This window comes from Cloeon dipterum, chromosome 1 (genome assembly GCF_949628265.1).
Source record: "Cloeon dipterum chromosome 1, ieCloDipt1.1, whole genome shotgun sequence".
Lineage (NCBI taxonomy): Eukaryota > Metazoa > Arthropoda > Insecta > Ephemeroptera > Baetidae > Cloeon > Cloeon dipterum.
The window spans coordinates 18,351,166-18,366,336 of record NC_088786.1 but is presented as its reverse complement, the minus strand read 5'-3'; the positions used below and the strand labels follow the sequence as shown (position 1 = coordinate 18,366,336).

General features: G+C 42.0%; 1 protein-coding gene across 9 annotated transcripts in view; it reads left to right on the top strand.

Annotated features, from left to right (window-relative positions):
• The window catches only part of Rbp6 (RNA-binding protein 6), a 292,546-nt gene that overhangs the window by 264,569 nt on the left and 12,806 nt on the right, over positions 1-15,171 (top strand). For 5 of the 9 annotated variants that reach the window (XR_010574926.1, XM_065486006.1, XM_065485985.1 and 2 more), the window contains exons 8-11: positions 6,940-7,022; positions 7,906-7,990; positions 12,195-12,227; positions 12,337-12,426. Coding sequence is in view for 8 of the 9 variants with exons in the window: in XM_065486006.1 (XP_065342078.1) it covers positions 6,940-7,022; positions 7,906-7,990; positions 12,195-12,227; positions 12,337-12,426 (291 nt within the window). In the remaining variant the exon portion in view is untranslated. Of the gene's footprint in view, positions 1-6,939; positions 7,023-7,905; positions 7,991-12,194; positions 12,228-12,336; positions 12,427-14,258 lie in introns of all 9 variants that reach the window. The other 4 variants (XM_065485994.1, XM_065486023.1, XM_065486042.1 and 1 more) reach the window with 2 other exon arrangements.

Here is a 15,171-nt window from a genome sequence, read left to right as displayed (position 1 = left end):
CGCGGTTGTGATGATTCATCACACACAGGTGCAGCCAAAGTCTTCTCGGGGCGGGCGCAATTTTTCACTTGTACGTTTTGCATTAAACGGCTGCCGCGCGCGCACACAAAACACGAAAAGTGCTCCTTGGGCCGTGCGTCATTAATCACGCGGGCAGAGCTTCCCTTTTGTGAGCAGAGGGAGTGTGTGTGTGTGCACGAGAAATATCATTGCCAGATGAGGGAAGAAGAATCTCCCTTGCTCTCGGCAGCCCCTTTTTGGCGAACATAAGAGCGGAAGAAGAAGAAGAAGACGAAGAAGCAGGCGTGTCAGGGGCCAAGCGAAATCCCGCACGCACGCCGTCAAATTTCGTCGGCGTTTCGAAAAATCCATACGCCCATAAAATGATAATAATGCCTTTCATGAAAATTAAAAGATGGAGCTCTCTGCTGCTCGGCCTGGTAATACGTCAAGTATAAAAATGGGCCCGGCTGCCGTTTTTTATTTGCACTCTACGTGTGCCGGCGGCGGCGGCAGCGCGCGCCGGTGGTTATACATTTTCCGAATTTATATTCCCTACCTTTTTGAATTGGCCCTTTATGGCGGCGGTGCGCGGCTCTATATCAATTAATCATCCACTTTGGGCCAATTATAGTAATTGTTATGTAGCCGTTAGTGGAGGAGGAGGGCGAGCGAGCGAGCGAGCGGGCGAACGCGGTAATTTCTTCTTCACGCAGCGCAGCGCAATAAAGCAACCTGTAAAGCAAGCAGCCCCGCAAAACACCATTACGCCCTGCCTGCAGCCTCCCGCCGTTGCGGAGCTGCCGATATTGGTTCATCAATTTTTCAGTCCCAGAGCAGTGCATAAAAATTAAACGTAACGACGCCGGCCGTCAAATAAAATTTTAGCGCCGCCGCCGCCGTCCGATTGTGTTCCGATCCGCAATAAAATCGATCACACGTGACTGCTGGCCAAAAGTCAAACGGTCGCTCTGCCTTTTAAAAGATTTAGCTTCCCGGCCTGATTTGGAGTGAAACGATCTCCATTAACAAAACTGCGTCAAACGTGCTGCTCTACTCTGTTTCAACTGACCCAGCTTCTTGGGGATGTCATCTGCGCTGAAATCTATTTTTCAACACGCGTACAGTGTGTGCCGCGCATTTAGGCGAGATTTAATACAAGAACCAGCCGCAAACACGTGAAAACTTTGCGTGATATTGAAAAGCATTCCGGATAAGCCACTTTCTCTGCCGTGGCATGTGCAAATTGAATTTTAATACGCGCGTTCTTCGCATGGCGGTATTCGCGCTCGTTCTCTCTCGACTAAATTTAGTCTCTCTCTCTCTCCCGGAGCAAAGTTCATACGGTGAAAGAGTGTGCACAGCATATTTTGCCAAGGTATTAGTTTGCTTGTTAAATATAGAAGAGCACGCGAAACTTTACTGCCGAGAAATTTTCATAAAATTATCGCCCCAACCCTTTCACGTTAGAAGAACTTGGTGCGCATTAGCAGATAAAGCGCGAAAGCTTTTTGGGGTAATCGAGGGTTAAGGGAAAAATTGTCTATCATTCTGAAGAAATTTCATGCGGAATTGTTGCTCGCAATTGTTGTGCTCATGCTTTGTAATACGAGATAGCTTGATTCGCGTCTACATAATACTTTATTGCATTGCTATGATGAGTGCATTCAGATTTGCTTTCGGCATTCCGACTTTGCTGGTTTGCATCTTTCCAGCATGCGGGAGTTAATTTCACGAGACGAAAGACCCCGATTTTGGCGCAGTAACATGAGCTGGTCCTTTTCTGGAATGGGCTTCCTTCAATGAGGTTCTTCAGTCCATATTGTTTTTTGTTCGCAATATTCAACCAGTTTTCGCAATTTTCTCGCTATCAGGAGGTTAGCCATCTCAAAAGAGATAAACCTAGCTCTAAATCAGAATATGAAAATTGTCTCCAACACGCACTGCAAGTTCGTTTTGCAGCGCATCGAGTAATTTATTCAAGGAAACGGCGAAATGCTGGAGTGGAGAAAAAGCTGGTGGGTCCCAGCGTGCACAGAGAGAGTGTGTGTGTTGACTGCTGCGAGATAAAATGATTAAACAGCAGTGTGCCAGTTGTTGGCATTCGTGTCGAGCGCGTGTTATAAATACATACACACACGACTCGGGACCGGCTATATGGTATGGTGTGTGCAGCGTGTAATATAACTAGGCCGAGCCAGGGCCGCATCACAAAGGCAGCCAATGATTAGAGGTGGCGGCTCCAGAGACACATTTACATGCACACTCACACATATACACACTGAGCTGGCTGAATGTACGTCGCTGCAAACACACCAGAGGGCCTCTTCTTGTGCTTTGACGGCACGTACTCTGCGCGCACCAAGCCTCGACCAACCCTCAGAGAGCGAGCCGATCCGCGTGATCAAGCCGCGCGCAATCTTGCCAATTAAAGGAGCAGCCACCGCGCCCCAAAAGCAATAAACGCCTCCACTTTTAACATGCCGAGCAGGTGGCGAGAGCCTTTCTATCTCCCGCCTTCTTTCCGTTTTTATTTGCACCCCGGAGATCGAAAACCCCGGTCTGCTCTGTTCTTCTCTCCTAAGGAGAGAGAGAGAGAGAGAGAGAGCTCTTTGCTTGGCATTCAAGGAGATCGAGATTTCCTCATTATTAGTTTTCAGAGAGTTCCAAATAATACTGTCCTTTAATAAGAATAAGGAAGATTTAATTAAGCATTCTATAACGAGTCAATTTACTTTGTCAGTGATTATTCCGGGGGTTGGTTCATCTCGCATTATCTTAAATTTCAATCACTTTTCTCTTTTTTAACTAAAATAAAAAGATAATAAAATAGAGTTTTGCCCGTAATTTACAATACTTATGAAAATAAAAACGATTAAACTCTGCATAAATTATTGTTATTATTTAATTGGCTATTTAATTAGTTCATCTGTTGAAAAACATATTAAATTAATTATCTTTTTAAAACGTACTTAAAATAATTTGAAAGTAAAGTACCAACTTTTAAGTACAGAAAAGCACGTAAAGCTAAACTTGCTGCTATTTTGCTGTGTTCATCTTGAAATTTGAATTTTGTAGACGATACAGACAGTTAAAAGACCTAAAAATGTTGTTCTTTTTCTACCACACCATTCTTGAAATATTATTATATTTTTATTCATATAAACAGCAAGTTTATGCAGATCATTATTTGTAACGTTCAAGTCTTTTCTCATCCCAGTGTCACTGCTGGCAGGAGAAAAAATTAATCACAAAGTCGCACGGCATCTCAGAGGACACGTCGTTTTCTTGCGTACGTTATAAAAACAAAAGGAGCAAGGAAATGAAAGTTATACACATCTCCCTCTAGCTCTGGTACTCAAATTATGGACTTTCCATTGTATTTGTTTGACGAGCCGGCATCTGAGTGGGCGCGGCGTATCTTTTTCTGACATCATCGTGAATTTCGTCAGGCCGATTTTTGCGTCAAAAATAACTGTCCGAAACTTTTCTTTCCTTTACGCATGAGGGCCACGTTGAATAAGATCAGATGAAAAGTAAAAAAGGCGAAGAGCCCCTTTCCTTTTGTCAACTTTCGGCCTCTTCTTGCCGCAGAAAAAGATATCTAGGCCCGTCGCACGCTGATGGAAATGAAGCCGAGTAGGAAATTACGCGTGTGCCTGTTTGAGAAACGGCATATTTCCGTCCGAAATACCCGCGTGGAACTGTTTTGGAAAATCTGCAATTTCCTTCCGGCAGATTTTGATTCGAGCATGCTGCTGCGGCAGCCCGCAAATCGACTCGTAGCAGCCAGGGCACGCATGATTTGTCCGACAAAAACTTGACGTTTCCGCACGGCCAAACGGAGGCAAAAAGCGTGGTCTCCATCACCGGAGAAGACGACTCGATCTGCGTGCGTGCGCTTTTTTTTCGCTCGCGTGGTCGCCATGGGCAGGGCGACCTCAAATTGTTTTCTACCCGCGCTTGATGACATTAACATGCCCACATTAGAGTAGCGTGCGCGGCCATTAAAGATTCCTGCCATTGGTGCCGGGATAAAAGGTAATGCATCTTTGTGGCAGTCGCAAAAAAACATGACGAAACGCGGAGGAGAAAGAGTGATGGCAGCTCTCCCTCGCTCTCTGTGTAGCCCTTTTTGCCTCCAGTTGCCCTTACAAAAGCCACTCAAAAAGCGCCCACCGCTATTCACATGAATGGCTCTCGTGCTGTATGCTCGCTCTGCTCTCTCACTCGCTGTATATTTCTCCAATGATAAATGAAAACATTAAAAAACGTGCGCGATGGCGAAGGCCGCGGCATAAAAAATTAGACAGAGCCGCCATTATGCTGCCTCATAGTAATGAATTTCTGCGCTCTAATAACAAGCGTATTTCGTGGGTTAAATTAAAAATTTCGCTCGAGAACGCATCACTCACGTGCTGAGAGACATGTTTCATTTCACGGAACTTTCTTCTCAAGCAAATCGCAGATTTACTGCAGTTTAAAGGCCTTGTTATCCGCTGCGGTTTTTTTTCTGTCAGCGTCTCCTTTCTTTGCAGCAAAAAGATAAGTTTACAATGGCGCTTGTCGATATAATAACGCTCGTCTTGCAGCGTGCATAAGAATGACGAGAAAATGCATGCGGCGGTTGTAAGATAGACACACACACACAAACAAAAACGCGCGCGGCAAGTTCATGCTCAGCTGCTTCATATTCTACATTGACGATGCCACTTCCTCCCCAACTTTCTTGCAGAGGAAAATCCGCTCCGCCACCGTCACTGCCGCCGTTGCTGCTGTGTGCAATAATAAAAGTTGTAACATTGTTTGCGACGAGCAGCAGCACAACGCGCCGCGTTTTTTTGCGTGCTAATGTGAATTTCAAATCCGCACGCCCAATGCATTGTCTTTTGTGAGCTCGCGCTGCACGGCTCCTTTGACCTACATAAGCCATTAAATCGATTCTTTTGACATCGTCTGCTGGCTAGCCTCTCGCAAAATTGAGATGCCGAGAGCATAGAGGAGTTGCCGTGCCTTTGAACTCTCCAAACACGGCTCTAATTGTATATATTTCGTCTCACGACCTCACGAGACGCGCGCACAACGATTGTCACCTTGACTTAGCAGCTCTATATTCAATTATGCAGCGGTCGCAGATGGGGAATTAATTGCAATTTGCTTAGGTGAGTTTGCGTTGCGTACGCGGTCCTAGCATTCAACCAACGAAATGATGTGTGCAAAACGTCCTCTTGGTTCTGGGAATTCCGGCAATTGAGCTGTGCACATATTGTTCTCCCTTGTGAAATGCAATCCGTGTTCAATTGATTTTGTGGTTACGTGGAGCCGTGACAGAAATGCATCTTTTGGTAGTGCAATTATTCGTCTTTTATTCAAGTCTCGTGGTTGAAGTATTAGTAATCAAGACGGTGAAATTACATAAATAATAAAAAATCACAATTCAATAAACGATTATATCAATGAAAATATCACATTCGAAATACAAATAATTATTACAGCTTACCCCGTATGTAGTGCGGGTCTTATAAGAAATAGTTTTTATGGAATTTTCTCGCACCAAATCTCATCCTAGCCAGAGAGTTTGTTTGCTGTGACTGCTTTGGTGCGAGTCTGATTGTGCAGTCGGGAAGAAGGTGCAGTAAAGGTGCACTGCTTGTCGCACACCTTTGTACTGCCACCTGGCGATACATGTTTAATGCAAACTATTAGGACAGAAGTAGTGGCGAGTAGGCGCCACAATTTAATTACTAATTGATAGCTTAAATTCATCCAGAGTGAAAATATGATATTAGGTTTTTATTAAAATTGCCTCCGAAATTTAAGACCAGTACGACGTGCTGAAAATTGGTGGTAACGTAAAAACTCAGCGGTTTTTGGTCTACCTGGCAATAAATACCACAAGATCGCCGGCGTCCAATCAGAGTGTTTCTCTAGCTTTGATATTGCAGGAAAAAATAAAACTCAAAGGTGTTTGGAATAATTTTAAATATTTTACTCACAAGTCTCAAGGCGGACATAATTGTGCGACTGGATCATCGTTGGGACCCTCTAATGGCGCTCATCCTTTTAATCAAACACCTCATCCCATTGTGATTCCCCATGCGAAGAATTTGTTTCCTACACAAAATTAATTACACTGACAGCTGTCGAGACGGCAATTGAATTGAAATTTTGATAAAATATCGACGCTTGACACGAGCTGCGGCGCTTTTCGGGCCTAATCAGATGGCCTCCTGTTGTTTGCTGTTCAATTAAGCCGCGAGATCACCGCTGAGAGCGCCGTAAATTCGTTTCGGTCACGCGATCAGCCCCCTCACCCTAACCAGCAGCGCGCAGAGAAGTAAAATAAGGGGGTTTAATTAAGAATTTAACTCAGCTGCGTAGTAAAACTGTCGCTGGCCGCAGACACTATTTTATTTTATTGCACTTGAGAAGAGGACGTTCCAAAGTATGCGAAAAGCATAAAGCACGCTCTTTTTGTGAGTGTGTGTGTGTGTGTGTGTGCTCGAATATATGCATGTATACGTTTATCGTGCACATCCTTGGGCCTGGGCGCGCGAGAAATTTATTAGGGAAAAGAGAAAAGTCGGTGGCGTGGCTTTGCTCGGATATTACACCCCGAGCAGCACTTGGGATGCCTTTCTTTCGGCACTCGGTGTAAAACATTAGCAGGCTGGCGCGTTGAATTATACACGCGGCAATATACACCTCTGCCACCGAAATATTATATGTACCTCCGTGGAAAAACATGCAAATTGATCTCGCGAGGGTGATTCTCGTCCGAAATTCCGAGCGCTCGCATCATTTTTCCGCCAAGAGTCGATATTTTGTTGTTCGCGCCCTTGCTGAATTTTCCATGCTCTGCTCTATCTTTTTTCTTTTTTGTGACTTTTGCCTTTCTCCCTCGGTGTGGCTAACGGACCGATTGTTTGTTTGTTGCAGGTTTCGGTTTTGTCACTTTCCAGAGTGAAGACGTAGTCGATAAAGTCTGTGAAATTCACTTCCATGAAATCAACAATAAAATGGTAAGTATCATCAATAATTTACGAGTGCCATTTTCTCTCTCCTTTTTTTGGTCGAGCGCACGCGTATCTTGAGGAAATCGAGTCCTTTGTTACGTCGTTCTTTTTCTCCCTCGGCGGGCGACGCCGTTCCCAGTTGAAATCCAATACCTCAAGCTGCTTTTTAGCTCACTTTGGGGTTTATAAAATTGAAATTCCTCCAGCTATTGATCAGCTTTGAGAATAAAAGGTATTGGGTTGCACTTCCCGTTTAGTATATACACAGTCAACTTTCGATTTTTGTCGAATTTCTAGCGGAGGTAAAGATGTTCTGTGATTAAAGTTGCATGAGCTCGATCGAATCAAATTCGCTTCAATGAAACGTTAGCTTTTATTACTTCATTTCAAGGGTTTGGAATTTCAATCGGTCTTTCAATAGAAATTTGACTGTATTAAGATGGTTTTAGGTTAAATTTAGAAGATTTTTCTCTGTTTTTACCCATTTTGTCATCAAACTTGCGCGACTAAGAATAATTCTAACACAGAAAATAATCAATGGTCGGCAATTCCTAACCCTATGTTGCGAAAAAGATTAAACTTAAATAAATATTTTTTCAAACTTTTATTAGGATCATAAACAATGTTCTCACTGTCACACTAATTATTATTTACCATTTCAAAGGAAAAAACATGCGGAAAATTTACAAATTATTATCAAAAGTGTATTTCACTGACGATGAAGCGAAACAGAAAAATTGGAAAATAAAAAACCACGCAAACAAAACTTCCGCACAAGGAAAAAGATGAGAAATAACTCTGTGTTGTAGGGCAGCATTCCGAGAATGAAAAAAAGGAATTTAGCGAAGCCAGAGAACTGCGACGTAATTTTGTGTTGATTTTCCTGCAGGTGGAGTGTAAGAAAGCACAACCAAAAGAAGTCATGCTCCCGGCGAACCTGGCCAAAACGAGGGCCGCCGGCCGCGGCGCTTACGGTGAGTTGCTAATGCTGAACCCAGCTCTTCCCTCCGCAGCCGCCGCCTCCACCCTGGCGGCCGCCGCCTACCGCTACTCCCCCTACACCATCCCGAGCAGCGTGTCCGCCAGCCTGCAGGCCGCGCAGTCCAACAACTCGAACCAGGCGGCCGCGGCCGCCGTGGCCGCGCTGTCGGCCATGCCGGGTGGCAACCCCGCCGTCTCGAGTGCTGTCAATCCGCTCGCATCCTCGGCCCTCTTCTCCCGGCCCTCGGCCTCTGCAACCCTCTACGGGGTGGACGTCGTGCAGGCGGCGGCGGCGGCCGCAGCCGCGGCCGCCGTCTCGCAAGGTGGAGGCATGGCTGGCGGCCTCGGAGGGGGCCTCGCCGGACAGGCGGCCCTCTTCGGGGCGGCCGGCGCCTCCAGCAACGCCAGCAAGCGTGCACTGGCGGCCGCAGCGGCCGCCTTTGCTGCCTCTGGCGTCAACCGCTCGGCGCCCGCCCTCACATACAACATGTCCGACTTGATGGGGCTGCAGGGGCTCGAGGTGCCCTCCATGTACCACGCCATCCCGGCAGCTGTCGGCCTCTGACCCGTCCTTTCTCACCTGCAGAGGCCGCAGTGATGCACATCGTCCCTCCCGCCTTTCGTCAGGTTTCGATTGTTCCGTTGAGCCGTTTTCTCGACGTGGCTATTTCAATTTTGACACTCCAAAATGGTTATTTCGTCGATAGCAGCAGGACCCCTGGTGGAAAACAACAAAATAATGCCGAAACCTGCCACCGACTGTTTTTGACGCAGAAAATTGTAGCATTATTTGAGTAAATTTTGGATATTTTGTATTTCCTCGTAGCAAGAGAGTAATTTCAACTTTTTTTAATTTTAAACATAATAGAGTGTTTGAACATTACGAATTTCGAGGAAGCTGTTTTACCAAGAAAAAGGGTTTCTGATTAAAAGCTAAAGCTAGTCGGAAAATAAATTGACGTTCTTTTGACAACGAGGGAATTCAATGTCCGGGATTTTATTCCTAATACGGGACATATTCCTCAAGTATCTTCTTTTATAGGATCATGAGTATAATTATTTTTTTTCTGTGAATTTCGCAACTACGCTCGGTTTGGCATTTCTTTTGACTTTGAATGAATGAGTGGCAAAGTTTTCCACCAACGCTCCTTCTGTGTTAGACATGAAAATCAGACGATAGTTATTATTCTTCCGTCGGTGAAATTAACATTTAATACTTAGCCACGTCTTTAGCTGTTCGCAATCACAATTGATAAACAACTCGGAGTATACAAAATGATTCATATCGACTTTCTGCGAATTTCAACGGGCGCGAGATTCTACACAAAAAACGCTTATAATTTGTCCATAAATCGTAGTTTGGAGCCGCGACAATATATTATCTAGGGTAACAAATCAAACTGTTTTCTAGCTTAGAGTTTTGCAATAATTGATTCTGAGTGCCAAATTTTACTGTAGGGTTGATAGTACTTCACGCAAAAGACCTGATTCAATGCCTTCTCGTAGCGGTCCTATTGGACATCGGTTTGTTACTTTACTATGGTAGCTTTATAGGCAGAAGTTTCGTTAAATCGTATAGATCGTTAGAGAGGAAAAGACGCGGCCTTTATTACCTTATTAACTGGATAGACAAACGAATGTTCTCTTCGAATTTTTGAACCGTGCAACATCACAGGTAACGTACATTCCACTCAAGTACTTAAATCTCGGATTTACTCACGTAAAATGAAATTTTAACATATATATGAAATATAAAAGTGTATTTAAATGAAACATTTGTTTTGTTTCGCGACTTTCAAAATCAAAAACATTAGGCACGTCAGAATTAGAATATTACTATCCGCATTTCGCGCAGGAAATCTGAATTAATAATAGAGAATAATTCGCGATCCTCCTTCACATATCCTCCAATCCTGATCCATTTTCACAAAATATAGACAGCATTCCGTAGTTTAGTGTATAAAATGACTGAACATTACCAAATAATACGTCATCGCGTCACTTTTGGACGTTTACAGTCCATTTGTGTTATTTTTTCAGTTATTGTTTGGCTGTTGTAACTTCCATTTTGCTCTCTCTGTATTTTGATGCAGTGTAGATTTATTTATTTATTTTTTATCTGTATATGGTGCATGCATTGATACATGTAAATATATCCACGTTTATTATTGTGAAGCGTATTTGTGTGGTCTGCATTAATGCTTTACATCCCCCGCCATCTAAAACATTTTAAAATTTATTTGCTGATGCGCGATTGGTAAATCGCATGAAAAATGTGTTGCCACTCCAAACACACACAACCATTGGTATTGATTGAGCAGAGGGCAGTCTCCGTGACGGCCTTTTTGCGCTGCTGCTCACCCCTTTGAAAAACAAAATCCAGGCTAATATCATATTTATGACGAAACCCTGCCTGACCCACCAACACTGCACCAAGTAAGCGTTTGCAGGGCATGCAAATCCGTTAATCTAGTTATAAGTCACCTGATAAGAGTATGTACTCCATTTGTTGATGTACGCCTCATAATATGCATAATCAAAGTAGCGATCGATATTGGATGTTTGTTGTAAAGTGATCCGCTCTAATTAATTTCTGACGCGAGCACCTCTCGCTCGTTGCTCTGGATGTGATTGTATTAAATTTTGAGAATTTATTCAAATAAAAAAAAAATCGAAGCAGGATCACTGTCGAGAAATGATAGAAAATGTATAATAATTCAATCACACAAAATATGTTTGAAATCCAAGTCATTGAGTGGGGTTAGGCTAGTATCGTGACAGATTCAACCAACATTTTACTCCAAACATACATTATGTATTTGGAAAAGATTTATTTTTAAACAAAAGTTAGCGAGCAGAATTAGTAGACAGGACAGTATTTGGTCTAAATTTATTTTTGTAATGTCAAGATATCGAAAGAGCAGTGCGCAGACAGAGATTAGATCGTTGCTGCAGGCTTTTATTTAGATCTCTCTACATATTTGAATTATTATTACTTTACTCTCTCCAACTTAGCTGAAAAGACAGATTTTGAGAAATAGTTTTTGCGATACTGTATTTTTGGTAAATACGAGCAGAATCTTTTGTGTTTTGTGCGTTGAGTGAAGTAATTAAAGATACATCATATACTCTATTCACACTTGATAATTAAAAACCATAGGTGCTAGTGCTGTAATCTGTATAACCAACTCCTCATACGTCTCTAATACTATAGCTAGGTTAAATTATTATCATGCTCTTATTCTCTGTATTTCGTGTATTCTCTCTGAAGAACTAAGCCAGTGTATTCTCGTCACTAATTTACATGTAACCACACACTTAATGTGAACAATTAAAGCAGGTAACTATGTACTCCATTAGCATTATTAATTAATTAATTAATGTGCTCACTCTAGCTTCTATCTGCTTCCATAAATCAGAGATTGTGGTCTATGTTGATTGACTGCTGCATTAGGCGAATAAAATTCAAGTATTTTTTGTTCCAGTGGATCCAGGATTGATTGACAATGTATTTTGCATTAGACTCGAATAAATTTTTCTCTTACCTCAACTATGTTTTTCTCTTACATATTTCAAGACGGCTAAATTAAGCTAAGGAGAAGGACTAGAATAGCGAGCTAGTGGCATAGATTAGTGAGTAGTTGGCGACATGTCTAGTGTTATATCATTGAGCCAAAATTGTGATAACTCCTAGGATATGGATTTCATGCGATTTTTTGATGGATTAGTGTACTGTCTCTGGATATTCTATTAACCTGGCCTAGAACTAGTGGAAATAATTTTAAACAAACCCCTCTCAATGATCCTTAATTAGACGTAGTTCTTACTAATTTTTACGATTACATTATTATATACATATTCATAGTTGTAGAAAACACGCTACTTTATTATACATTTTCTAGCAACATCAAATGTGAGAGTGTCAACTCATTTGGAGTGTTGAAATGGTGGAACTTTTGAGAACTGTATGTTGTACACTTTTTGTATTGGTCTTTTACTCTGCTACACACCATCCACATTAGCAGATGTCGGACCTTTTACATAAAAATGCGTCTGATGTTTGCACCAAAGTATTGTTTTCTGATTGCATTTTTATGTAAAGCATGTCCTCATTTTTCATTTTCATTTCCATTATAAAAAAAAATATATGATCGCTCGAATATGAAACTAATTTTCGTCTTTTCTTCTCACTTGCAGATTTCATGTGGCCAATAGGTGCTCTGCCTGATGGTGAGTATCAAATGATTTCAGTAGCACTCGTAATATCGGCGTAGATCTCAGTCCTAGGCAAACTTATGTCGTGTAAAAGCAAACTTAAAATTTGTATTTCTTAATTCTGAAACCGCAGGTTTCCCAGCCGCATTTGCAGCCTACTCCGCGGGTCGAGGTTACTCTGGTTATGCGAGTTTTGGGCTACCCTACCCCACAGGTAATCTAAGCAGCCTCCAACATTTGTTGTTCCCGTACCCGCTTGACCCTTTGGGTTTATATAACATGCATGTGGCGACCTTGCCTCTGTAAAAGTGGCCTAAAACAAAACAAGCAGACAGACAAACCAATTCCTTATATTAACTTTCCAACGTGTTTTTGAAGAGATTGTACTTAATTCTCCGCACTCCCCCTCTATCAACAACTCAATTACTAATTCATTGAGCTCATTAACTGGTCGACATTGCATTTTTAATGTTGCTATCTCTCTTTTTAAGTACTGTTATTATACAAAAATATTTTGAACCAAAAGACTCACGAACCACGCTGCGTTTGTGTGTATGTGCCAAGAATCACAAAGGCAATATTTCCAGTTTTTAAAGAAAGCGAATGTCTCTCTATTGTACACTATATTCTTTTCGTTTTAATAATCGTCCCAATCTGTGTACGTACGCCGCGACTCCGTGCAGTCAAACTGTGTCACTAATTAACTCTTAATGTAATCGTGATACTTTGTGAGGAACACGCCCTCTGTAGTGCTAGTTTGATCGATTACTTGACTAATTGATTAATTCATTCACAAACAAGTCTACAAATTAGTCGCAGTATGTAACATGGTCGTTTGCTAGTCTTGCTGGGTACTCGGAAAGTTCTTGCAACTAAAAAGAAACGGGCGCGCGCGCACAAACGATCTGAGTACCACATCTCGAATATTACTTACTATCGCAGGTGTAACATGTACTTGTTAATTAATAATCTTAGTGCTTAGCTAAATATTCATGTAACTCGGCAACTGGTAACGTAATTACCACTTGAGACCTAGTGTTTAGACACGTCGTTTAATCAATTAATGCTATCTAGACATACTCGTAGGCCCAACATGCGATTCCACTTAAAGATTTAAGCCTCTATTATGTGACACACACTCACGAAATCGATGCCATTCTTGATATATATAATACGCCGGTGAAGCTTTTTCAATCAGTCGCAGAAGAGTTTTGCATCGCATCCATCCAGGGGATGAAACATATTTACTTTTATAGCTTTTCACGAGCTTGAAACACGCGCGGACACGAATCTGTCCGGATGCTTTTATTAACGAATAAAAAGGAAATCATTTCGCTTTGCAACGACAAAAAGTGATTTTGCCGTCCTCTGAGCGTGGCTTTCACTCCGCACAACGAATATAATATACCGAAATTAGTCCGCGAGAGAAAGCTCCCTCAACGTCTCGCGCAATCAGACTTAAGGCACACGAGCGAGCCTTTTTTGTATGTTCGTTTTTTGAGTAGATCTGTGTATAATACGTAGTGAATCTTTGACATCGAGTCCCTTTAAATTACTGCAATTGGTAAATTAACACGCGTGGTAGGCGATGCATTGACCCAAGCCGCCCCCTGTCACATTAGGTGTAAATAATCGTGGTGCCCCCTTCTTGTTTGAAACGGAAAGAATTGAATTGGGATCATTACTAGCGCACACACACTTTCAGCTCTCTGTAGTCGCATGCCTCCTCCAACATTCATGTAGACAAATCTTTTACTTAGCACACCTCCGCAGTGGTTATTTAAAACGATTCTCTTGTAAACTTTAATGTAATTGCTTTCTGCTTACGCCACTGATTAACTGTTCATCCCGAACAGGGGCCCACACTGCTCTAAATTCCAGTCTGGATTCGCGAGATTTCGAGAGTTTTGGCCCCTGTCTATGTTCAATGTCTACTCGTATTCTTATCTATTTAGGAATGTGCTTTAAAGTAGTGATCACTTAGGACCAAAGATGTGCATTCAAGCAAACTGACAATTTTATTTTCTGTTTTCTTTTGTTTCTCAGGTGTGGTGGGTTTGGTCCCAGATAACCGAGTCCTCCTTGGTGAATATCTAAATGTTGGGCACACGTGAAAAATGAGAGAAGCCACTTTCCGATCCCCCAATATATGCTTTAATTGAGATTGATCTACACTACCTATTATACCGTAAAATGCAACAAACGAACTTACAAAATCCGCCTCTCGATTTGATCATGTGTAGCGAAATAAGTAGCAGAAAAAAAAGAATTCTTCAACGCGTTTTTACCAAAGTTGTGTAGCAAAGAGTCCAATTGCAAGAGTTGTGTAGTTTTGTGGCTTTCACTCTCGATCAGTTTTGCGGGAGCTTTTAATTACCGGGTTTTGCGAAAGCCGCAATAGCAGAATAATGATAATACTGTTTCTATATGTGCACACACATTCTGTCAGCCCCAAATCAAGCACGCCTGTTTTCTGTTTTATATATAAACATTGAAAGCAAAATGTTTTTGCTCAATTCGACGATGCAAGTTATCTCACACGCAGTTTTCCTCATTCCGACACACGTTTTGTAAGAGGAACTGATGAGCAAAAGGAATTTTATATGATATATCAAAAGGAGTCGTGCCGATTTCTTGCTGTTTTGTAAGACTCCGGATTTCCTCATTGGTCCATAATCTCAGTCAGAGAAACCAACAACAACAAGCGGCGCAAAGCAATATATAGCATTATTTATTGTGAAAAGTCTGAAAACGACCGGGATTTTTATCACTCGAAATAAAATAATCAAGAAAGTAAAGAGAAAACGGGGTTTGCCAATTTTCATTTTGTTATCACTACGATTAAATGGACATTGTTACTTTTTATCAAGTTTAACTGATGAAAAAGAGTCATGGATGTTGTTACCATAATGTTAACTAAATGTGCAATTACATGAATAAATTTATAAATCACACGCGA